Source organism: Saccopteryx leptura, chromosome 3, assembly GCF_036850995.1.
Source record: "Saccopteryx leptura isolate mSacLep1 chromosome 3, mSacLep1_pri_phased_curated, whole genome shotgun sequence".
Lineage (NCBI taxonomy): Eukaryota > Metazoa > Chordata > Mammalia > Chiroptera > Emballonuridae > Saccopteryx > Saccopteryx leptura.
In genome coordinates this window covers 137,759,873-137,785,080 of record NC_089505.1, presented here as the reverse complement: position 1 = coordinate 137,785,080, position 25,208 = coordinate 137,759,873, and the positions used below count along the sequence as shown (strand labels likewise).

Here is a 25,208-nt window from a genome sequence, read left to right as displayed (position 1 = left end):
GCACTCATCTTTTTAAGTTCATCACCCATCCACATGAGTGTGCAGTGGACAGCGCTGACCTGAGTTACATCCCCGATGTCTCCGTCAGAGATTTTGAGCTACAAGCTGCTGACCTGAAGGCCTCAGACATGTGAGTGAATAAGTTCAAGTCACTGAATGAAGATTTGGAAAGATCTGCATGACAGCAAGCAGAGTTGGCGAGCAAACACAAGTGGGGAGAAATGAAAAACTTCAACACGCAGACCAGCTGATTGTCAAAACTTGGAAGACGCTTCCCGTCATATACCACACACTGCAGCGTGTGAGTATTGTTGTACTGACAATGTTTGGCTCTATGTATACATGTGAGCAGTCTTTCTCACATCTAAAGAACGTTAAGACCAACCTATGGGCCTAGCGTGCGGAGGACCCGGGTTCGATTCCTGGCCAGGGCACACAGGAGAAGCGCCCATTTGCTTCTCCACCCCTCCGCCGCACTTTCCCCTCTGTCTCTCTCTTCCCCTCCCGCAGCCGAGGCTCCATTGGAGCAAAGATGGCCCGGGCGCTGGGCATGGCTCTGTGGCCTCTGCCCCAGGCGCTAGAGTGGCTCTGGTCGCAATATGGCGACGCCCAGGATGGGCAGAGCATCGCCCCCTGGTGGGCAGAGCGTCGCCCCATGGTGGGCGTGCCTGGTGGATCCCAGTCGGGCGCATGCGGGAGTCTGTCTGACTGTCTCTCCCCGTTTCCAGCTTCAGAAAAATGAAAAAAAAAAAAAAAAAAAAAGACCAACCTATGATCACATTTAATGGAAGGATGTCTCAACACCTGCATGAAGCTTAACCTCACCACATATCAACCAGACTACAAAGCCATCAGCAAAACCATGCAGCACCAGAAGTCGCATTAATGGTAAGAAGTACTTTATTCATCATTGGTTAGCAACAGCATAACAACGTTATTAAAAAGAATTCAGAGACTTATTAATTTTGCACGTGCGCAGGTGTGTGCATGCACGCACAAGAAACATTGATTTGTTCCTGTATTTGCCCTGATAGGGGATTGAACCTGCAACCCTTGCACATTAGAACGACGCTCCAACCAACTAAGCTATCTAGCCAGGGCCTGTTTTTCTTTATATTGTAATTGGTGTTTCTGAAAGTTCTCATAAATTAGAGTAATATAAGCAAGTTTCACACGACTGAAAAACTTATGCAATATTAAGTGATATGGGTGGAATTGTATTCTCCCTTCCAAATCCATATTTTAAAGTCCTAATACTCAGTATCTCAGAATGTGACCCTACTTGGAAATAGGGTCATTATAGAGGTAACCAATTTAAAATGAAGTTATTGGGGTGGGTACTAATACAATATGACTGATGTCTTTGTAAATCAAGGAAATTCTGAGATACACATACAGGGAGAATGCAATGTGAATATCAAGGCAGAAATTACACTGATGCTTCTGCAAGCCAAAGAATGCTGGCAAGTCACCAGGAGAGAGTCTTCCTTACATCCCTCAGACAGAACCGACCCAGTCAACATCTTGATCTTGTTTATAACTTCCAATACTACGAGACAATAAGTATCTGTTTAAGATAGTGGTAGTCAACCTGGTCCCTACCGCCCACTAGTGGGTGTTCCAGCTTTCATGGTGGGCGGTAGCGGAGCAAACAAAGTATAAATAAAAAGATAGATTTAACTATAGTAAGTTGTTTTATAAAGATTTATTCTGCCAAACTTAGCGAAAATCCAACATCAAGTACTTGGTAAGTAATTATTATTATATGCTTTAACTTGCTGTAACTCTCCTTTATAAATTTTATAAAGTAAAGTTACTTCCCTACTTTATAAAGCACCATTACTGTGGAACCGGTGTTAGAAAATTTTACTACTAACAGAGATACAAAAGTGGGTGGTAGATATAAAAAGGTTGACTACCCCTGGTTTAAGACATAAAGTTGTGGTAGTTTATTATGACAGCCCTAGAAAACTAATACATTAAACAATTCATATTACTCTTAAATTTGTACACATAGAGGATAATGTGTAAAGCATGAAACTAATTTTATTATAAAATCATACTTTATAACATATTCTGCAATGATTATTTATCATATGACCCCATCACTATATTTGACCATGATATATAAAATTCTTAGTTCATTTGCTAAAATTCTTACCAAATATAAGTATCATTTTAGGAACTTTGTTGATAATTATAGCTGCTACTGCCTCAGGTAAGCATAGTTTCTCTAAGTTAAAATTAGTTTTAAAAAGTAAAAATTATAATGATCCAAGAAAGTTTGTCTAATTTGGCATTGTTGTCAAAGAATATACACTACATAGAACTCTTGTGTAAAACAACATAGGTAGTCATGTTGCTGAAAAAAAGGCCATAAAAAATCTAATGTAACTAATATATAACAATCCATGAATATTTTTAAAATTCAGTGAGAGGAGGAGAGGTGGAGAGTCAGACTCCCACATGCGCCCTAACTCAGCAAGCCCACTAGGGGGTGATGCTCTGCCCAACTGGGGCATTGCTCTGTTGTTCAGCAGCCAATCTCTTCTTAGCACCTGAGGCAGAGGCCATGGAGCCATCCTCAGTGCCCAGGGCCAACTTGCTCCATTTGAGCCATGACTGCAGAAGGTGGGGGAAGAGAGAAAGAAGTGAGAAGTGGAGGGGTGGAGATATAGATGGGTGCTTCTCCAGTGTGCCCTAACTAGGAATCAAACCCAGGACATTCTCACACCAGGCCGATGCTGTACCACTGAGCCAACTGGCCAGGGCCACAATCTGTGAATTATAAATAATATCTCTGGCCTATTAACAGAACACCAAGACATGCATAATAATGATTAAAGCAGTCATTTTTTTTATAGTTCTTGATTTTCAGTCAGATAAAAATCATAACTCTATGTGTATTTTTTATTTTTTCATTATGAAGGTATATTTATCAATGTGAGAGGACAGAACATATTTCATCTAACAGTTTGCTAGCTTGATTTATAACTTTTAAATATTTAGACATGTGGTATGTAGGCCTCCACTTGTACTCATGCCTCAGGCCCTACAATTGTTAGAGGTGGGCCAGGACCCAGCAATGACAGAAGAAAATAAAGCCTGAAGCTACAAACAGAAGTCACACTACTGAAGTCTCAAACTTACTCCTGTTACACACTAAAGTGCCATCCTGTAAGCCTCATGTGAAAACCTAATGCAGTCCCTAGAAGGAGTAACAAGAACCTTACCTGCTTCGCCTTCCTGGGCCACAGTACAGAGGAACAAGTCCTTCCTTAGGGGCCATGCAGCCAGCCCTGTGGCCTCAAATGACACTTAGCTCTCACCATGGTTCATACACCTAAATTTCACTGCTCAGACATTAGGGTTGTGCCATGGGCTTGCATTTGATCTCCTTGCAGTAACTATGCTGTGCCACCTTCAAGTATACAGAGCCATTGTATAACCGCACGTCACTCCTATCTTGGAAAAAGTACTGTGCCATTTGACAGAGGCTTTCAGAGCCATCTCCATGCTGCAATATTCTAATGGCTATCACGTTGTTGTGCTCTGCCTGTTCCGTTGGAGTGAGGTCTGGCTACATGTCAGGGATGAGGAAGATAGGGAAAGAAACTAGCATTCTCTTTGGGAGTTAGTCTTAAGAAAAGAACTCCTAGAGACAGGATTCAGTAGTGGCAGCTGAGGAGAAAAAAAAAAGTAAGATATGTCATTGGAAGAAAAAAAGGGTATCAGAATGCCAACTGGCAATGCCACAGTGAGGACAAGACAGAAGCTCCCTGGGATTTCCCACTTCAATTGTATCTTGCTCTATCCAGCATGTTAGTCATGCTCGTGACGACTAACTTGATGGATAATCGGACCACTAAGATAAAACAGAGGTGCCTGACATCAAAGGATACTTTTAGCTATGGTTGAGCATCTTTAAGAACTTCAAGATTCTCCATAGATGTCAGCTCACTTAAGTGGTACACAGTAGTCACCCTACCCTTATCTATGACTTTGCTTTCCATGGTTTCAATTACTCTAGGTCAGGGGTCGGGAACCTATGGCTCGCAAGCCAGATGTGGCTCTTTTGATGGCTGCATATGGCTTACAGACAAATCTTTAATAAAAAAAATAATAACGTTAAAAATATAAAACATTCTCATGTATTACAAACCATTCATTTCCTACCACTCATGTTCATGGTTGTGGGTGGCTGGAGCCAATCACAGCTGTCCTCTGGGACAACACCAAATTTTTATTGGATAGTGCATAACGTACACAGGTTGTTGTATGGCTCTCACAGAATTACATTTTAAAATATGTGGCATTCATGGCTCTCTCAGCCAAAAAGGTTCCTGACCCCTGCTCTAGGTCAACCTCAGTCCAAAAATACTAAGTGGATAATTTCATAGGTAAACAACTCAAAGTTTTAAATTGCATGTCATGTGTCTCTTCTCTGTCCTGCCCAGGACGTGAATCATCACTTTGTTAGTGTATCAATGTTGTATATGCTACCTGTCAGTCAGTCACTTGGTAGTTATCTCGGTTATTAGGGCCACTGTCCTGGTATCACAGTGCTTGTAGTTAAGGAACCCTTATTTTACTTAATAACGGATCTAAAATGTAAGAGTAGTTATGCTGGTGATTTGGATGTGCCAAAGAGAAGCTATAAAGTGTATGTCTGCTTAGGAAAAAGCATCATATAGAAGGTTCAGTACTATCTGCTGCTTCAGGCATCCAGTGCGGGTCATGGAAGTTACCCTCAGTGGATAAGGGGAAACCACTGTACAGTACTAACATGTGAGACAGACTGGGTTCATCAGAGATGTGGTAGCAAAGAAAAACTTCAAAAAAGAAATGACATATAAGTGTTTAAAAATAATTTTGATAGTAAAAAAGAAAAAAGGTAAATTTCTGATGCAAATGCAACAGGCGGAAAGTCAACAGTCCAGTGCTTAACAGTAAACGCAGGTTAGTGAACCACATTAGTCACCCTGGGATACAGATTATCCACCACATTTGAAACACAGATTAACAGAAACAAATAAGATACCAGGGCAGGAAGCATTTTTATAGCAAATAACAAAAGATGTAATATTTGTTTAAATAAGAGTTCGAAAGGATTCTACACATCAACTGTGAGATCATTACAAGAAAAAAAAAAAGATTAACTTCGAGAAATGCAAGGCAGAGTGACCAATTTTCTGACCTACTTTATTTAGATCAACATTTTCTACCTGTGCAAGTAGAAGACAATTAGCTCTTGGGTGATTTTAAAGAATTCTTTTACAGTTGTCTTTAACCAGCTGATGAAACAGCAGGACAGTGTGGCTGATGGACAGTGCTTACTTCTACCCATTCCCTGTTTTATTAATGGGGTGTGGGCCACTGAGCCTCCAGGCACATACAAACACATTACAATACCCCAGCCTGTAATTGGAGGCACAGAGGGAGTTAGAGCACATAAAGTGGCTGCCTGTGTGCCACAGGTACAGACTCAGAGACACTTTGATGCTCTCATGGCACAGCTCCGTGAGTTGTATTTCAGAAGTCTACAAATGATGAAATATATTTTCTTGCAGATCAAAAGTTCTAATAAAAAAATCTAATAAATGAGTTTTCCCCCCAAAATGAATATACACATACAATAATTCCCTGAATGGATACTGGTGGAGTGAAAGAAGAGAATCCCTTAGCCAGAAGAAAGAACAAATACATAAACAATAGTGATAGTAAAAGAAATTGGATCTTCAGATTTTGATAACAAGAGACTCAAAATAAATCAAACTTCATGTAACTCTCAACCCAGGCACAGGGCTTTCATTTCCTATGTGAATCAGAATTTCTACCTCTGAGTTCTTTAAAGAGAATAAAAATAATGAGATCACCTAACTGTTGATCTGTTCAATGACTAAAGCAGTGGTTCTCAAAGTGTGCACTGGTGCGCCCCAGAAGATTTCCCAGGTGCACCCTATGGTATTCCAGAGAAATATGTGCCTGTTAAGGACCAAAAAACCAACAGGGTTTTTGGAGTTTAGATTTTTGGAGGACAGAGGTGTGGGGAATTGGCTGTAAGCTGACAGTCTGCCTAACCCCCACCTCACTTGCCTGATCAGGTTGCAAAGGCTGTTAAGCTGTGGTGCTGGATTGTTTACACTACCCCCCATGTTCCCCAGAAAGACTGGAGGCAAGTTTCTTCTATCCTTTGTTTGGTGTAAAGTTAAGACGATATGTATGGTGGGGGTTTTCTGCACTCAACACAATTAAGAGTAAAAAGAGGAATTCTTCAATGTATTGATGAGGAAATGAGAGTTTGCCTTTAAAATATATGCCCAAAAATTGAAGAAATCTCTAGGACACATCAGGCTTATGTTTCTCATAAACACAAGAATGAAAAAACTTAACACACTCGTGCTGGGGCCTGCCGAATTTACTAAATCTTACTAAGAATATATCTATATATATAAAAAGATAACTTTTTTGTCATTTTTTTATATTTTAACCCCTCTTTTTTATAAATTCTAAAAAGCATAACTCAAAAAATGTAATATAAAAATGTTTTTTAATATCAGAATAAATTTAATTTTGTCATATTTATTTTGTTTACCATAAAAGCATGCTTGGACTATATATTTTTTCTTTAATTTTTGACTTAATAATTATAACATATTTCTCAGAAATTTGTATACAGTGCACCTACAATTATGTGTAGGACTTTAAATGCGCCCCGACTTCAAAAAGTTTGAGAACCACTGGACTAAAGCATCAGATGTGCTTATAGAAATGGAGAATAGACCCTTTTAAGCTAAAGACCAGAGTAGTTCTTAAGATAGCTCCATATCATTTTTTTATTTTTACCAAATCCATTGTTTAAAAGAATGTTAGATTGATTTTCAAGTAGTAAATGTAAGCAGAGTTTTGCTTTGGCCATTCAGCATCAGCACCACCGCACTGGAGATTACTGCCGATGCCGGCCTCCCGTGCACCTTCATGTCAGAGCAGAAGAGAAATGGGACGAGGGCAGGGCAAAATGGAATGAAATCTGAAAGCACTGTGTTTTGGCCCCAGCAGCCGACATTGCCTTTGCCCTAGAAATCTCTGGAGGAACACTTAGCCATGATGCCATGATAAGAACGGAGAGGAAAGTACTTACGAGGACCCTGGACTTGCGGTGGGAGGGGGGCCTGAAGGAACAAAAGAAAAACAAAGGAAACAGTCAGTCTGGGTTACTGCGGGTTGAGTATGAGTACAGTCAAACTCTTACAGGTTCAAGTGCTCAATCTCCCTGAGGTGATATCTATTTTCCTGGGATTCATTATTTTGTCCAATTTCTCCCCCAGCCCCACCCCAACCACTGCCACAAAAAAAAAAAAAAAAAAAAAACCACATCAGAGAGAACTGTCTCTATCCTCCAGGTCATGACCTGAAAAATGCTAAGACAAGTGATAAAAAATGAGTCCGCAGGGCAGGCGCCCTCATAGGATGCAGGGAGTTTCCAGCGGAGGCTGACTGTCCCTGGACACTGGACAGAAAAGAGGCGTGCGTGCTGGAAATCCTCCCGACTCCTCTCTCACGGGTGTGGTGGCTCCTGGGAGGGGCCGTGCGACCAGACAGACCTGGATGCCACTTCTGCTCTGTTGGTTACTTAGCTGGGCAACCCCTGAAAATGGTAGGTAACTACTGGGTTTACTCATTTATAAAATGGGTACAACTGTGCCAGTGTTAGGGCCACTGGGCACATAGTTCGTTCTCAGGACATGCCCTCCACCTCCCTCCTCACCACCATGGAGCCTGAGGACCATCCCCAGCAGGGGGCTGCTTACCAAACTTGACAAACAAGACTCCGGTGGTAGAAACCACCTTCTTGCCGTTGGTCGCCACGCACTGGAAGTAGCCCGTGTCCGTGGTGTCCAGGTTCCTAATCCGCAGCCGGGAGCCATAGTTGGTTGCCCGGAAGGAGATCCTCCGGGGCTCCTGGACCACAGGCGCGTCGTTTTTGAACCAGCGGATGGTGGGAGGCGGATTCCCAGAGACTTTGCAGTGCAGTTCAGCTGTCTGCCCCAGGGACGTGGTGATGTTGTTCATGGGTTCATCAAGGGTCAGGTAAGAATCTGTGAGCAGAAGACAAAGGAGGCAGGTGAGAGGCACAGACAGCGGAAGAGCCCCTCCAAGCACCCCACATCCACCCAGGGTGCCCCAGGACCACAGAGAGAGTGAACAGGAGAGGTGTGGTGGACACAGACAAGGCATGAAATTATCCATTTACTGAACCCCCTGACTATCAAACATCCCCAGAGCCTGCCTCTTGGAAGGAAATATATCATATGACTAACCATGGTATAAAACCCAAAGTTTTCAAATGACAATACAGTACCCATGAAGAAATGTACTTTCCAGGACAAGATAAAATGAAATTTTGTGTTTCAGAGTATTAAAATAAAAACACATGATCCTTGTGATAGACTCAAATAATTCGCTAAGAAGAAAAAGAGGTAAAATTCACCTAATATTCCTACCCACCAATTAACTTCATTCTCAACATTGTGACAAAGATCTTCTAGCTTATCCACTTTTGATAAAAAAAAGAAAGCATGAAAAACTGGAAAAGCAGAAGCAACGTTATTTACAGTAAGTCCCCCTAATGTCCTCGATAGGCTCTGCAACTTTAAGGAAAACAATGTATAGCAACCAATTTTACCATAGGCTCATTGATATGAGTTAAGTTCCTACAGCATCTTATCAACATTAAAGGAAACAGTGTTGAACAAAGTGACTTATTTGAGGACTTGCAGTGTATACTCACATGGCACAAGATCAGGAAGGATGACAGAAATCTTTCTGCCAGAGATGACGTAAGGGTTATAAAGGCCAGGTCACTGGCAGACAAAGTGATGGGGCAACGAATATTTCCATAATGTTACTCATATTGACTATAACACATTATAATATATAAAATTCTATGCATTCAATTTTTAATTGAGAAACAATTTACATTCTAGGGAATGTACCAATCTTATTTGTACAGTTCCATGAGTACAGATAAATATACACACTCATGTAATCAATGCCCCTATCAAGATATAGAACATCAACATCCCAGAAAGTACCCCCAAAATGCTCTGTAGTCAATCCCTGCTCCCATCCACTGTCCTGCCTCCATTCCAGGCAATTATAGCTCTGATTTCTGTCATCGAAGACGAATTTTACCTGTTCTAGAGTTCCAAATAAATGGAATCCATACTGCACGTACATTTTACATTGGCTTCTTTTGAGATTTATTAAACATTTTAATAATAAAATAAATTTTATTTAAGCTTATTTACACGGCTTTCACAGACCCATCTCATATCTAGAGAATGGCTAACTAGTTCTGCACCCTCTGTAGGAAAGAAACATAGAAATAGCAACTGTATAGCAATGCCAATATAAGCATAGAGGGTAATAATCCATTAGGCAGGTTCTGGAATTTGATTGACTGGACTTGAATCCGGGTCTGCACCGATCTATTTGTGTGAATTTGGGCAAGTTACTTAACGTTTGGGCACCTTAGTTTAACCAACTGAAAAATAAGAATAACAAATAGGATTCTACAGGCCAAAACTGTTAAAAGATTAAAATTAAATTAGGTGACACATGGGTAACACCTAAACTAATATTTGGCAAAGAGTAAGCAGTCCAGTCCTGAATTTACTGAACAGGAGACATGAGGGGTGAGGCTACCTGCTCAAGGTCACATAACTAATACACTACAGGAAAGAGGTTAATTTGTCCATGAAGCGCTAAAGAATATCTACCTAAAAACAAAGATGAGGGTTACAAGGCTTCTTGAAATCTGTTGGAGTTGGCCCAAGCAGCATGTTTTCCAGCGACAACAGAGGAAATGTAAAACAGAACTTTATGTTTACTGAATAAAGGAGACTTGCCACAAACACAAGGAATTTGGTTTTAACTTTTCACTGATAAAGAATAATATTCAAATTTGTTTGTCACCATAGTTGCTCACTTAGTAAGGTAGAAAAAGCAAATGGTCTGGTCCTCAGTTTGGCAAAAACTGGAAACATCAGAACAACATTTGGCATAAATAACAGGAAAGCATTTTGTGACTGGGATAAAATGAAATAAAAATTCCTATCTGTATCATTGCTAGAAGTCTTTTTTTCCCCCAAATGGAGAGGATGGGAGATAGAGAGACAGACTCCTACATGCGTCCCAATAGAGATCCACCCAACAACCCCTGTCTGGGGCCAATGCTCTGCCCATCTGAGGCCATGCTCTCAACTGAGCTATTTTTAGCACCTGAGCTGGAGACTCCACAGAGCCATCCTCAGTGCCCAGGACCAATGTGCTCGAACCAGTCGAGCCATGGCTGTGAGAGAGGAAGAGAGAAACAAAGAGAGAAGGGGAGGGAGAGGGGTAGAAAAGCAGATGGTCACTTCTCCTGTGTATCCTGATCAGGAATCAAACCTGGGACATCCACATTCTGGGCCAACACTCTACCACTGAGCCAACCAGCCAGGGTGCTAGCAGTCTTGTTGTTAACAAGTGCCTGGCCATGATCCATTCTCTTCCCAGAATAATCTGGCTCCTTCCATGGTGGCCTCATAGCCTATATGAGGACTCTCACTTTCTTCTCTACACCCAAAGCTTGGGGTGGCCACTACAGGTTCGAAACTAGTCTTTCCTTTTCAGAGAACAGCTGGGTATCCTAGAGAAGAAGCTCTGTGCCGAGAAAACCTGCAAGTTGGAATTGATGGCAGTTCTGCCATCTGGTCCCTACACATGTCCATGGTCACCTGACCTCTCTAGGCCTTGGGTTCTGATCTATTGCACAGGCCTCTGGACGCTGCCCTTCCTGGAATAGTTCGTGTGTCCACACTGGCAGCCACAGAAACACTGATTACAGACAAAGCAATTTGACCTCTACATTTAAACCTGCCTATGAATTCATATTTTTTGTTTGTTTATTTTTGTTGTTGTTTTAGTAATTTGAGTCGATTCGTCTGATAATGTGTGCTTGAGCTGTGGAAGCTTCCTCATTCTTCTTTCTCTTCTTCCCTAGACCACAAATGTTAAAATGGCAGACTAGCAAGTGGAAGGTGAAGTATAATCTAACTTGACAGAGAAAAAAATTCCAATTCTGCTATCTCCACCTCTAGCTCTGTGTCCCCTGAATGAATTACATCCCCCAGTGGAGATACTAGTAATAATGATAATGATGATGTTGATGACAACAAGAACAATGATGATGATACAGTAATGATGATAATAGTTAGCACCTAAGGGTACTTATTAGCATGGGCAGGTGTTATTCCAAAGTACTATTATCCTCATTTACATATCAGAAACCTAAGGCACAGAGAAGCTCAAGTAACTGTTCAAGATCGTATAGACAGTACATCAAAGTGAGACTTAAAATAAATTAATAATAATCCAATGCAATTCCAAAGAAATTCCTAGCAAATTATTTTGTGAATGTTGACAAATTGATTCTAAAGTTTATATGAGAGGCAAAAGACACAGAATAATACTGAAGAATATCAAAGATGGAAGACTGACACTACCCAACTTCAAGACTTGCTATAAAGCTACAGTAATTGAGACAGTGTGGTATTGCCAAAATAATAAACAAATAGATCAAAGAAACAGAATAAAGAGCCCAGAAATAGCCTGAGCAGGTGGTGGCGCAGTGGATAGAGTGTCAGACTGGGATGTGTAGAATCCAGTTTTGAGACCCCGAGGTCGCCAGCTTGAGCGCGGGTTCATCTGATTTGAGCAAGGCTCACCAGCTTGAGCCTAAGGTTGCTGGCTCGAGCAAGGGGTCATTCGGTCTGCTGTAGCCCCCGGTCAAGGCACATATGAGAAATCAATCAATGAACAACTAAGGAGCTACAACGAAGAATTAATGTTTCTCATCTCTCTCCCTTCCTGTCTGTCTGTACCTATCTGTCCTGCCCTCTCTCTGACTCTCTCTGTAACTGCCACAAAAGAAAAAAGAGCCCAGAAATAGACTTGAATAAATATAATCAATTGATATTTAACTAAGAAGCAAAGATAGACTTTTCAACAAATGGGGCTGGAACAAATAGACATCCACACACAAAAAAAAGACACCTTTCACAAAAAACTCAGAGTGGATCACTGACCTAAATGTAAAATGCAAAATTATAAAACGCTTAGAAGATAATATAGGAGAAAACTTAGGTGAACTTGAGTGTGTGATGACTTTTTAGATACAGCACCAAAGACATGATCCATTAAAGAAATAATTGATAAGCTTGACTTCATTAAAATTAAAAATGTCTTCTCTGAATAAGACAATGTCAAGGGAAAGAGATGACAAGCCAGAGGATGGGAGAAAATATTTGCAAAAGACATATCTGATAAAGGAGTGCTATCTAAAACATACAAAGAACTTCTAATTTTAATTTTTTTTTTCTTGTATTTTTCTGAAGTTGGAAATGGGGAGGCAGTCAGATAGACTCCCACATGCGCCCGACCAGGATCCACCTGGCATGCCCACCAGGGGGTGTCGCTCTGTTGCGACCAGAGCCATTCTAGCGCCTGAGGCAGAGGCCATGGAGCCATCCTCAGCGCCCGGGCCAACTTTGCTCCAGTGGAGCCTCGGCTGCAGGAGGGGAAGAGAGAGACAGAGAGGAAGGAGAGGGAGAGGGGTGGAGAAGCAGATGGGTGCTTCTCCTGTGTGCCCTGGCTGGGAATCGAACCGGGGACTCGTGCACGCCAGGCTGATGCTCTACCACTGAGCCAACTGGCCAGGGCCACAAAGAACTTCTAAAACTCAATAATAAATGCCTGACCACGTGGCAGAGTGGATAGAGAAATGGACTGGGACACTGAGGACTCCGGTTCGAAACCCCAAGGTCGCTGGCTTGAGCACAGGCTCCCCTGGCTTGAGCGCAGGGTCGCGCTGGCTTGAGCATGGGATCATAGACATGACCTCATGGTCGCTGGCTTCTGCCCAAAGGTCACTGTCTTGAAGCCCAAAGTTGCTGGCTTGAGACCAAGGTTGCTGGCCAGGGGTCACCCACTCTGCTGTAGCCCCCTGGTCAAGGCACATATGAGAAAGCAATCAATGAACAACTAGGGAGCGGCAACAAAGAATTGATGCTTCTCATCTCTCTCCCTTCCTGTCTGTCTGTCCCTGTTGGTACCTCTCTCTCTCTCTCTCTCTCTTTCTCTCTCTGTCACACAAAAAAGGAAAAAAACAAAAAACTCAATAACAAGCAAACAAACAATCTGCTTTAAAAACTAGACTAAGAACTTAATAAATACCTCACAAAAGAAAACACAAAAAGGGTAAATAAGCCTATGAAAAGATTAAAATTAAAATTAAAAATGTCTTCTCTGAATAAGACAATGTCAAGGGAAAGAAATGACAAGCCAGAGGATGGGAGAAAATATTTGCAAAAGACACATCTGATAAAGGAGTGCTATCTAAAACATACAAAGAACTTCTAATTTTAATTTTTTTTCTTATATTTTTCTGAAGTTGGAAATGGGGAAAGATGTTCCACATCATATGTCATCAAGGAAATGCAAATGAAAAAAATGAGATACAACTAGATACCTATTAGAATGGCCAAACTCCAAAACATTGACAATGCCAAATGCTGATAAAGACATGGAGCAACAGAAACTTGCACTCATTGCTGGTGGGGATGCAAAATGGGACAGCCACTTTGGAAGACAGTGTGACAGTTTCTTCCAAAACTAAACATATCTTACCTTTTGATCCAGCAACCTTTCTCCTCGGTATTGGCCCAAAGGAGATGAAAACTATGTTCACACAAAACCCTGCACATAAATATTTGTAGCTTTATTCATTTAACTGCCAAAACCTGGATGCAACCAAGATGTCCTTTAGTAGGTAAAAGGACAAACTTTGGTACATCCAGACAATAGAATACTGCTCAGCACTAAAAGGAAATGAGCTATTAAGCCATGAAAAGACATGAAAGAAATTTAAATTCATATTACTAAGTGGGAGAAGCCAATCTGAAAAAGCTACATACTGCATGATTTCCACTATATGTATACTCTGGAAAAGGCAAAACTACAGAGACAGTAGACACATCAGTGGTTTCCGGGGGTTGAGGGCAGGGAGGGGAGGAATAAATAGGAATAAAAAGCACAGAGGAATTTTAGGGCAGTGAAAATATTCTATATGATAATATAGTGGTAGACACATATCATTATACATTTGTCCAAACTCATAAAATACATAATACCAAAGTGAATAGTAATGGAAACTGTGGTATTTGGGTGATTACGATGTGTCAATGTAGTTCATCAATTCTAACAGATGTACCAGTTGATAATGGGGGAGGCTATGTATATGTGGGAGCAGGGAGTATACAGAAAAATCTCTAAATTTTCCTCTCAATTTTGCTGTGAACCTAAAACTATTCTAAAAAAATGATTTTGACTCCAGAGTCTGTACATGTTCTAAGACAGAAGTTCTCAAACATTTTGGTTTCAGGATCCCTAATACTCTAAACTAATGAATACTCCAAAGAGATCATTTTCAAATATTGTTAATATATTTCATGAAAAATACAAATAGTAAAAAAGAATGGCATTGTTTTATATTGTAAATCTTTTATTTGGCTCAAAAGCAGACAGCTGGTTTCTCTTCTTTCTGTATTCAATCTGCTGAGATATGTCATTCTGGTTGAAATATATGAAAGAAATCTGGCTTCAGACAGTTAGAAAAGGGGAGAGGTATTTAAATAGCATTTTTAGGTCATTTAGGATGTTCCTCTTTGATACCATACCAAAAAGTTTCTTTCTTTTTTTTAACAGAGACAGAGCGAGAGTCAGAGAGAGGGATAGATAGGAACAGACAGACAGGAATGGAGAGAGATGAGAAGCATCAATCATCAGTTTTTTGTTGTGGCACTTTAATTGTACATGGATTGCTTTCTCGTATGTGCTTTGACCAGGGGGCTACAGCAGACCGAGTAACCCTTTGCTCAAGCCAGTGACCTTGGGTCCAAGCTGGTGAGCTTTGTTCAAACCACATGAGCCAGTGCTCAAGCTGGCGACCTCGGGGTCTCGAACCTGGGTCCTCCGCATCCCAGTCTGACGCTCTATCCACTGCGTCACCGCCTGGTCAAGGCCAAAAAGTTTCTTAAAGGTTAGTTGCAATGTGAAATCTGAATTCATTTCAAAGAACTTTTCACAATGTTATATTAAAAGGAATTGGTTTATCCTGCCCTTTAAAGATCTTTTACCCACTTATGATTTTGTAACACCATGCACTGACCATTTAGAAAACATGGGCTCAATGACTTATGTTGATCTTCCAAATACAGACACATTTAATGATATAATATAGAAAAATCATCTTCATTAATATCACCACAAAACTCATCAGTAAAAATTGAGACGCTGTCAAGCTCATGGTAGTGGCAAATGTTCTTCCAAATTTTAATTTTTTCTTAGAACCTCAAATTTTATTATTGGTATTTAATATAATTTCCTGTTTACTTAATATGGCAGGCTCATTTTACTCATTTTCAAGAATATTTAAGAAGAAATAGGCCCTGGCCGGTTGGCTCAGCGGTAGAGCGTCGGCCTGGCGTGCGGGGGACCTGGGTTCGATTCCCAGCCAGGGCACACAGGAGAAGCGCCCATTTGCTTCTCCACCCCCCCCCCTCCTTCCTCTCTGTCTCTCTCTTCCCCTCCCGCAGCCAAGGCTCCATTGGAGCAAAGATGGCCCGGGCGCTGGGGATGGCTCCTTGACCTCTGCCCCAGGCGCTGGAGTGGCTCTGGTTGTGGCAGAGTGACGCCCCAGTGGGGCAGAGCATCGCCCCCTGATGGGCAGAGCTTCGCCCCTGGTGGGCGTGCCGGGTGGATCCCGGTCGGGCGCATGCGGGAGTCTGTCTGACTGTCTCTCCCCGTTTCCAGCTTCAGAAAAATACAAAAAAAAAAAAAAAGAAGAAGAAGAAATAACCCTTGTTTGACTATCAGTTATTCTTCAAGTAAAAAAGTGACTAGTTCAGCTCACAACTCAAACGCTTTTCTTTGTGACAACCATAGTACTTCAGCAGTTAGCTGGAGTGGTTATGTACACTACCCATTTCAACATAAGGGGTATTAAAAACACATACTTAATGGTCAAGATTTAATTAAGTTAGTAATTTTACTACTTTATTGAAGACAGCCGTAAGTATAATTGGCTTAAAAAATAAAACCCCAAAAATCTACAAGTGCATGGTGGTGGAGAATACTTCTAGCACAATTTGTTAGCTTTCTACCACTTGATCAATTTGTGCTAAGGTCCCAGCAGTTTTACATATCGTTGCTTTTGCACAATTGGGATGGATAAACTGTGGTTCAGTGGCTTTGAAGACCTATCCCAGCTAACAGAAGGCAGAGCCAGAATTTGGACTCCAAGCTCAGTGCTCTTTCCATCACCCTCCACAGCTGCCCTTGTGTTGTGTAATAGGTTCAATTTCAAATCCACTTGTTTATGACTCCAGTGAAGTTGTTAATCCAAGTTGTTTATGACAAAGAAAAGAAAGTTGCTTTGATATAAGCATGAAGTATGTTGTACCAATATGTCATCATTCCACAATTGCTTTGATATAAGAATGATGTAAGTCATGCCAGGAGGTCATCATTCTACATCTGCTGTCCTTCACGAGCAGTCAGCAGGGGAGCTGTGGAGGGCCCCCTGGGGGTGTATGGAGAAGAACGTGTGGAGAAGCAACTATGGCAAAAGGACATTTAGACTATAAATACTGAGAGTCTGTGAGAACTGTTTGAGATTTTCCATTTGGGCGAAGCCTAAAAACTCTCTGTAGACCCTTGGGGCATCCGCTCCTGTCTTGGCAAGGCTCTACATGCAGACAGTGGTGATGAGCCCTGCAGAGGCAGCCGCCTACCAACACTGGCGTCTTTGTTCCCTAGCAATGTGTTCTAGCAACAGGGAATTTTTACTTTTGTGCTGGCAGCCCAAATCAGCTCTCTGGTTGGTGCCTACTCTCCCAAGGACCACCTCCTATCAAAAGGTACACTGCATATTAAAAAGTTGGACTTGATTCCTTCATCTCCCCTTGCCTGGAACAATAGTGTAATTAATCTGTCATTTGCTTGGAGTATGTTATTTTTTTTTTAATTTTGCTCATTAAGAGATGTTATCCTGTATGCTATTGGCTTGTAAAATTATTATAATTCCCATAGCAAATATGTGCTAAATAAACATATGCAAGCAAAGACAACTATTTCATAACATTTGCTGCCTCCCACAAAACTATGATAAAACACCTCCATGCCTCTGGGTCCTGGTCTAGGGTGAGACTCTCAGAACAAAATGGTTTCATCCTAAGCACCATAAGCCAGAGAGGCTTATACGGCCTGTTTACTGCTTCTGAGTAAGCAGCTTGGGATTTGCGAGTAATTCCAAGTGATTGTGGTAGATCTGGGCAAACGTTTGGGACTCGATAAAAAAATTTTTGATATTTTTATAATGTAAAAAAATGAGATGACTGTATTCTTTTAGTGGCCCATTTTCTCCATTACCTATAGAAAGTGATAATCACAACTAACATTTTTTGAGCATTTATGAGGTACTAGGCATCATTCTAAGCACCCTGTACACATTAATTTATTTAATCTTGGAAATAACCCTCTGAGTTAGACACTAACATTACCCTTATTTTAGAGATAAGGAAATGAGACACAGAGAGTTTAAGGAATTGCCCAAAATCATGGGGCTAGAAAATGACAGAGCCAGGACCCAGACCCAGACCCCTGGACACAAAGGACCATACTGTCAGCCAACGCACCATTTCCCAATAAACCAGTCTGAAGTCTTTCATTGTCCCCCAATACTTCTAAGCAGGACTATCAAATATTCTTGTTCTTTTTGAGTCCTCCCAGAACATGACAATACCCATTGGTACTAAGAACAACTAAATCACTGCTAGGTACATATGACATAACTGGAAGTCATCATCAAGAATGAACTTTTTAAATACAGCACAGGCAGCGTCCATACTGACGCTTAATCAACCTAAAAAGTGAACTGCGAGAAAAAAAGAAGTTTATGAGCTCTCTGGGAATTGAGACTCTATTTCCTCTTTTTTCTTTTTTGAATTTCCCTCAGGACTCCATGTGTTATTGTGAACTTCACAGGCATTTAATAAATGCTGGTTGATTAAGTAAATGGAAGGCACAAGTGTATTTTGGGCAAATGAGCTTCGGCAACACCCCATTTATTACTTAGCCATTTGACAAGACGTCACATCCACAAATCCCTCCCAACATTTATTACTTAATTTTCAAAGTGCCCTCCCACTCTCTGCGGGGAGAGAGGCGGAGCCAAGAGTTATAGTCCCGTTTTGACAGGTGAAAGCAACTGAGATATAAAGAGTTTAACAGTCTTTTGCCGTGGCAACCCAGCCAGTCAGCCAGGGAGCCAGTCACAATTAGGCTCAGAGCCTGGGTCTCGGTATCAAAGAGGAACATGCCAAAATCCTAGTCTCCTACAGGACCGATCCTTTTCAGAAGAGGGAGGAGGTTCCCGACATGAAATAAAATGCTTAGCTAAACATAAAGGAAAGCTGCCAAACACAGTTAGGTCATCACATTTGACTCTGAGAGAACATTCTGTTCACGCTATCAACCTGCATTCACTTTCAGCACACTTCACCATAAATACTTCTGACTCACTATCTCGGGAAATATTTTTTATCTTAATAAACTCAATGCAAAACGTAATCTAAATCAGCTTGTGCATTCTTGAGTCTGAGCCACAAGCTGCATTTAATAAAAATCAGTGGAAATAGCAGGGGACTTCTGAATAACCACAGTTCGTTATCTGACGTGGGGCTGCTGGGAAGTCCCGAACACACGGGGAGCAGGTCAGTAGGCTGGAGGTATGGAGGGAGCCTGAGGCCAATGTATGACCCCACTTGCTGAACCTCAGTTCCCACTGGAGACACTATTTGTGGTAATGGATGCAGCATGATCATTAAGAACATAGTTCTTTATGGAATTGGACTACTTGGCTTCATATCTGAGTACTATCTCTCAGTTGCTGATATTTAACATCTCCAAGTCTCAATTTCCTCAACTGTAAAATGGGGCTAATAATTGTAAGTACCCAGTAGTATTGTTGTGCAGGTTAAGTAAGATAGTCCATCTCTTAGCTCTGGCTGGGTAGCTCAGTTGGTTAGAGTGTCATCCTCATATGCCAACGTGGTGGGTTTGATACTCAGTCAGAGCACATACAAGAATCAACCAATGAATGCATAAATAAGTAGAACAACAAATAGATGTTTCTCTCTCCTTTTCCCCTTTTCCTCTCTCTTTCTAAAGTCAATAAAAAAAAAGTCCATCTCTGGAACTTCAAAAGCATTCACTACAAGGAGCTATAATAAGCTAAAGCCAGAGATTCTCAACCCTCTCTGAACATCACTATCACCTGGAGAATAAAAAACAAAAACAAAATAAAACACTGACACCTGGGTCTCAACCCTAGAGATTCTTATTTAATTGATCCTGGGTGCTGTCTAGGTCCAGGCAATTTTTTAGATGGCCATTAAATGATTTTCCTGAACAGTCAACAAGAGAACATTTGGCTACAGTCATTGTAGCTATTTCCTGACACCAATTCTTGCCCGTTTTCCTGCCAAGCCCAGCTTTTACTGCTCAAAAATCTTTAGGATTCTCTACTACCCACTACCATCCCCATTGTTCAGAAGAACAAACCAAGACTGAGACTTCAAGTACCTTGCCTAAGGTCATGTTAGCAATACAGTAGGGAACCACATCTCCAACGCAGACTTCTGCCTTGAACACCCCAGTTTCAAACCCATGTTCCCCATCAGGTAGAGAGATGGCTTGATGAAGATACACATTTCCTGTCTGGACAAAGCTGCTGTAGTCCATGGGCATCATACAAACATCAAAAGAAAAGAAGTGCTGCACTGGGCTGGGTCCTAGTCTAACAATCACATTTTCTGGAGAGCTCAAGTACTAATGCATCAAGCTGAGCTCAGGCTGATGACCTCTGAGTAACAAGAGTGGGTTTAAAGAGTGTTTGCGAACCAAACACAACAAATAGTCAATAATGCAGCTCCTTTTTGGGGAGGAAACACATATACATCAGAAACGGTTAGGCTAATATACACTTAAGAGTAAGCCCCCCTATAAATTTGGACTAAGGTAAAGACAGCTGCCTTTGTAGGTCTCTCTGTGGGAAGTTGGTACACATAGCAACTCAAAGGGGTTTAAGAAAACTTTACCTAGAGCTTGTTTTAATGAATAGGGCATTTTTACAAGTAGGTCGATTGTATGTAAATGGATTCTTAAAAGCTCAGGGAAACTTTTTCCTCCTAAGTGGTTAATATCTACAGTGAATGAAAGTGGCTGACCTTGAACACTTGGAGTGCTTTGAGTCACCAGCTATAATTTAAAAAGGTAGGAGAAGAAAAGAACCAAACATGTTCAACACTGATTCTGTCAGTTACTTTACATATATTACTGTATTTTATCCGTTCTAAGAACCCTGTGAATATGTAGGTTTTTCTAACCTCATTTTAAGAAACATACCCAGACTTACAGAGGTTTTTAGCATAGCTCGGTGCATCATGGCTGGGATTGGCACCCACTTCCATCCGACACCCACTCCCAACTTATCCCTTCTCAACCTACTCTTTTATACCCTGCTGTCATTAAGAACTTCTTCCACGATCAACTCACCTGAATCTACCCAGATGATCTTTGCAAGCATTTATTTTTACTCCTTATTTTTACAAGAGCAGGTTACCTAACTGGATCACTGGCAACTGGCAACAGGTTGCTCAGGGACCTTTTTTCTAGTTATAAGCTTTTTCTGTGCACTTTTAAAATTTATAATTTTATAATTTTAAATTTATTTAAGTATCCAATTTATTTTAATATTTTTTCAACCATTTTTATTATTTGGGGTTAACATTTTGTTACTTCATATATATCAGGTGTGCATGTTTCATTTAAATTTAGTAATAATAAGAATGCAGTAGTCCCTTCTTATCCATGGTTTTGCTTTCCACAGTTTTAGTTACTCTTAGTCAACTGCGGTCTGGAAAAATTAAATGAAAAATTACAGAAATAAACAATTCATAAATTTTAAATTGTGTGCCATTCCAAACAGTGTGATGGAATCTCATGCCATCTTGTTCTGTCCCACCCAGAATGTGAATCACCCCTATGTCTAGTGTATCCATGCTGTACTTGCTACCCACCCTGTTAGTCACTTAGTAGCACTCTCAGTTAGCAGACTGTTGCGGCATCACAGTGCTCATGCTCAAGTATCCCTTATTTACTTAATAATGGCCCCAAAGCACTGAAGTAGTGATGCTGCAATAAGGTTATGTGGAAGAGAAGTTGTAAAGTGCTTCCTTTAAGGGAAAAGGCATGTTGGTAAGGAAAAAGCATAGTATATACACGGTCTAGTGTTTTGGGCATCATATTGGAATGTATCCTCCATGAATAAGGGGGGATTACTGTATTTAAAAATTATGAGCAGAAACACACTTACCCATCAGAACAATGACCTGATTTCAACATAATCAAATTTTGCAAATGAAATTCAGAAGGACACAAATTGGCTTGAAAATTGGTCCCTGCATCTTAGAGAAATATTTCCAATCTTGTTTCTGACACCCTTGATCTTTAGCAATCCTGACTTTATAATGGTAATTTTTTTAACTAAACCCCCATCTTCAGCTGAATGCTAGAATGATAAAAAAAATCCATGGCCTATGAATTCTTCAGATATAGGATATATCTACGTTCAAAGGAGTCTTCCCAGCCCTGAAAAAACCCAAACCAAATAACACCAGCAAAAGCACCCGCTAGTACCTTGCTTCACTATAACTTAGTAAGGTTCTAACTTAAAAACAAAAAAGCAAAGTTTTTGACTCTTGGGCTTAGACCCTGCACACCACACTGCAAACCTGAAAGCTGCATTCTCCCCCTTTACGGTTGAGTTATAAACCTTTGTAAAATGCTGACAGACCTTAACTATAGCAGGACAGGATGAGTGGGTTTACATAACGAACTTTTAAATGACTGAAGATAATATCTAGAAGGCCAAGCCTGAGATACATTTCTGGTTTGGGCTGTGGGCCAATGCAAACAGGACACATCATAAGTCATCACTGTGATTTCAATACTGGGGAGAGGAGACACCTCAGCGTCAGCATGATGCGTGACACTCGCTAGGAAAGCCTGTGGACGCTTCTGCCTTGTGCAACTGTAACAGTTATGCTTTCAGCCCTGCTAGGAAGCCCTGTGAGAGGAGGAACCAAGCCACATTCAGGGCTTTCAAAGAAGAAGTCACTGTGTATTTTCACTACCCTGGCCTGGTGAGGCTGCGGCTTGTCCAGTCATAATAAACTCTCAAGTGTTTGATGGCTCTAAGTGGAGCCCAGTGGCTTTCAAAATAAAAGTTGCCATTCTGGCTGAGGAATTTCTATTCCTATAGGAACCACACCATCTCAGTTTTCTAAAGTCACATCTTGATTGAACAGGACCCAAATCCCTCTGTGTGCCAATCAGCATTCCAGTTGGATTCCACCGAGACCAACATTCCAGTTTCAGGTTTTCCCAGAATATAAACTTCGGGGAACACGAAAGGGCATGCAAACTATTCTTTCCTCTCATCTCTGTTCATTGTGTAAGATTTGTATTTCAAAATTTGAAAGAATCTGATGACTTGGCCACACCTCAGTTCTTCTGTTAGCAGGGCAGGGGACAGGAGAAGTCCTTGTCATTTGAATATTCTCTGTTACAAATGGGGTAGCTTTGTCCTCAAATTTTGAGCCAAATTCCTCAAAAATTAGACATTATCTGCTCTACTGCTTTTTCAAGAAAACAGAAAAGTACTAAGCAATCTGGAGGTGAAAACCGCAGTGGATATGATTTTCTTAGTAGCAAGAGGCAACAATCAAAAACACGACTGAACATTGGGCCTCTGACCACGCCTTCTTTGTTACAGCACCTCAAAGCTAGCCCACGTTTGCTGTGGATAGACGCTTAAAATAAATGAATACATGAACAAATGATTGAAGTGTCTGTGCTCAAAGATCTCTCACCCTGGCTAGGGACTCAAACATGGGAAGGAACAACCAGAGTGTGAGATGAGTGTATTCAGGGTGACAGAGGACCCAAGAAGAGGTCCCGCTCAGACATGACCCGCTTCTGAGCCTGGGGTCTCAGAGAAGGACTTCCACAGGTGGTGACACTTAGCAATCAGTGGGGTTTTTGAACAGGAGGAGATCCAGTCTCTATCCCCCAGGAGCCCTTTAAGATGTTGAAGAAAGGAAGAGAGATTCCAGAATCTAATTTGAAAGTAAGAGGCAGAGTAAGAGTATGAGAGTATGAGGCAGTGCTAAGTGTGTGGCCAAGATGCTGAGTGCTGAAGGAGTTTGGGAGGGAGATCAAAAATGGGCAGGCCAGGGTCACCGTGCAGCGGCAGCAGAGGGGCCCGGCTGTTCTCTGCCTTTTATCAGGCAGAGTGGGCAAGACCCAGAGCAGAGTGGAGGGGGAGAGAAAGCCCAGGTTTCCTGTCCTCTTGCTTGAATGCTCAGGCCTTTGGGGGAGGGGAGGAATATAGAGGAGTGGGAAACAGAAGAAAGTGAGAAAATACACCTGTGCAGGCACTGAGAAGGTACCTGTCGCATCCTTCCTGGACCTCAAAGACCATTGATGGAAAATAATGTACTCATAAAAGTAATCAGAACAAGGGTGACGTCAGAGAAAATAACCAGAACAAGGGAAGATGCCGTTGGTGGGGTGCTGTTTTCTGCTTAGAAGAAGGTAGGCACGTCCAGCTGCAGAAATCAGGCTGAGAGAGGAGGGGGTCATGCTTGAGCTGGGCCTTGATGGAAAGCAGAGGCTGAGAGCCAGCTTCTCCCAGAGAGCGAGACTGGGAGAGAGGGAGGAGGGAGGGGCAGAAAGCGGGAGCCACGCAGTTGCTGAGGAGAGCGAGGACACGCAACATGTCACCCCTGACGACCCTCCTGACACATCCCGTGTGCATTAGATTTCTCACGGATTCCTCAATTCCGTTTTCTTCAGCAGGAACGTGTCTGACATTTGAGGCAGGGAAGTTCTCCATCCTGCAGGATTGCCCTGCACATAGCAAGGTGTTTAAGATCCTAGCCTCCTGCGCAATAAATGAAACTGCATCCCTTAAGCATGTGACAGTGAGAAACAGCACCACACATACCCAACTGCATTGAGGAGCCTTGCGGCACCTCTTCATCATACTCTTAATGACCATCGTGTTAATGTGATATCTCTAAAACCTGTTTAAAATAGACCACTTTTGCCCTGGCTGGATAGCTCAGTTGGTTGGAGCATCGTCTAAAAGTGCAGAGGTGGCCAGTTTGATCCCCAGTCAGGGCTCATTCAGGAACAGATCGATTTCCTGTCTCTCACTCTCTCCCTTTCTCTCTCTCTCAAATCAATAAAATAAACGTTAAAAAAAATTTAAGAAAAGAGACCACTTTTGGAAAATGTGTCCATAGGGAGCTCCCAGCCTCTATTCCTGTACCTCTCTACATCAGCCTAAGGCAGGGGTTGGGGGGGGGGGTCTGTTTTCAGGAGGCAGAGGTACAGGAAACCGGATTCCACGGGGAAGGAAGGGCTTGAGCGAAGGCTCAAAGGCACGCATGTCTAGGGTGCTGAGAGCATGGAATAAATCATCGCCACCTGCTTTTGGGAAAGATTATGAATGAACAAGTAGTAGGCAAGAAGCCTGGAAAGATATGTTGGGTGGAATCTGAGGAAAGACCTCAAACAGTAATGAGGGATTCTGCACCTTATCTGGCCAGCGACAGGCAGTTTTCCAGAACACGTGTCCTAGAGCTGAGCTTCAGAAAGTGTGAGCTGACCCAGCAGGGCAGGGAGGTCAGAGCTGGCCAGGGGCTGTGATGGGCAGGAGGCTTCGCTCGGGTTCCGACTTTATATCCCTGTTTCTTCATCCCCACCGAGGTACGACCGCAGAAATCCAGGGAGAAGCAGACATGGATCTCTGATGATAAATTACCATCAGAGACCCTAATGAAAGGGTTTCCTCAGAGCTGAATGTTTAGCTCTCCCTCCTCTTTCTTAACTCTTAAAATAATAATGCATCCATGTACACCTTTATGCTGAAATATTTTTCCCTTTTGTATTATTTCCTTAAATTAACACTTCTAGAA

The 25,208-nt window shown here is 41.7% G+C and overlaps 1 protein-coding gene across 1 annotated transcript in view; it reads right to left on the bottom strand.

Moving 5' to 3' along the window:
- The window catches only part of ROR1 (receptor tyrosine kinase like orphan receptor 1), a 456,010-nt gene that overhangs the window by 137,169 nt on the left and 293,633 nt on the right, over nt 1-25,208 (bottom strand). Inside the window, exons 3-4 of the mRNA XM_066376479.1 lie at nt 7,812-8,099; nt 7,142-7,172 (exon numbers count right to left, since the gene is read on the bottom strand). Of these exons, the coding sequence (XP_066232576.1) occupies nt 7,142-7,172; nt 7,812-8,099 (319 nt within the window). The remainder of the gene's footprint in view (nt 1-7,141; nt 7,173-7,811; nt 8,100-25,208) is intronic.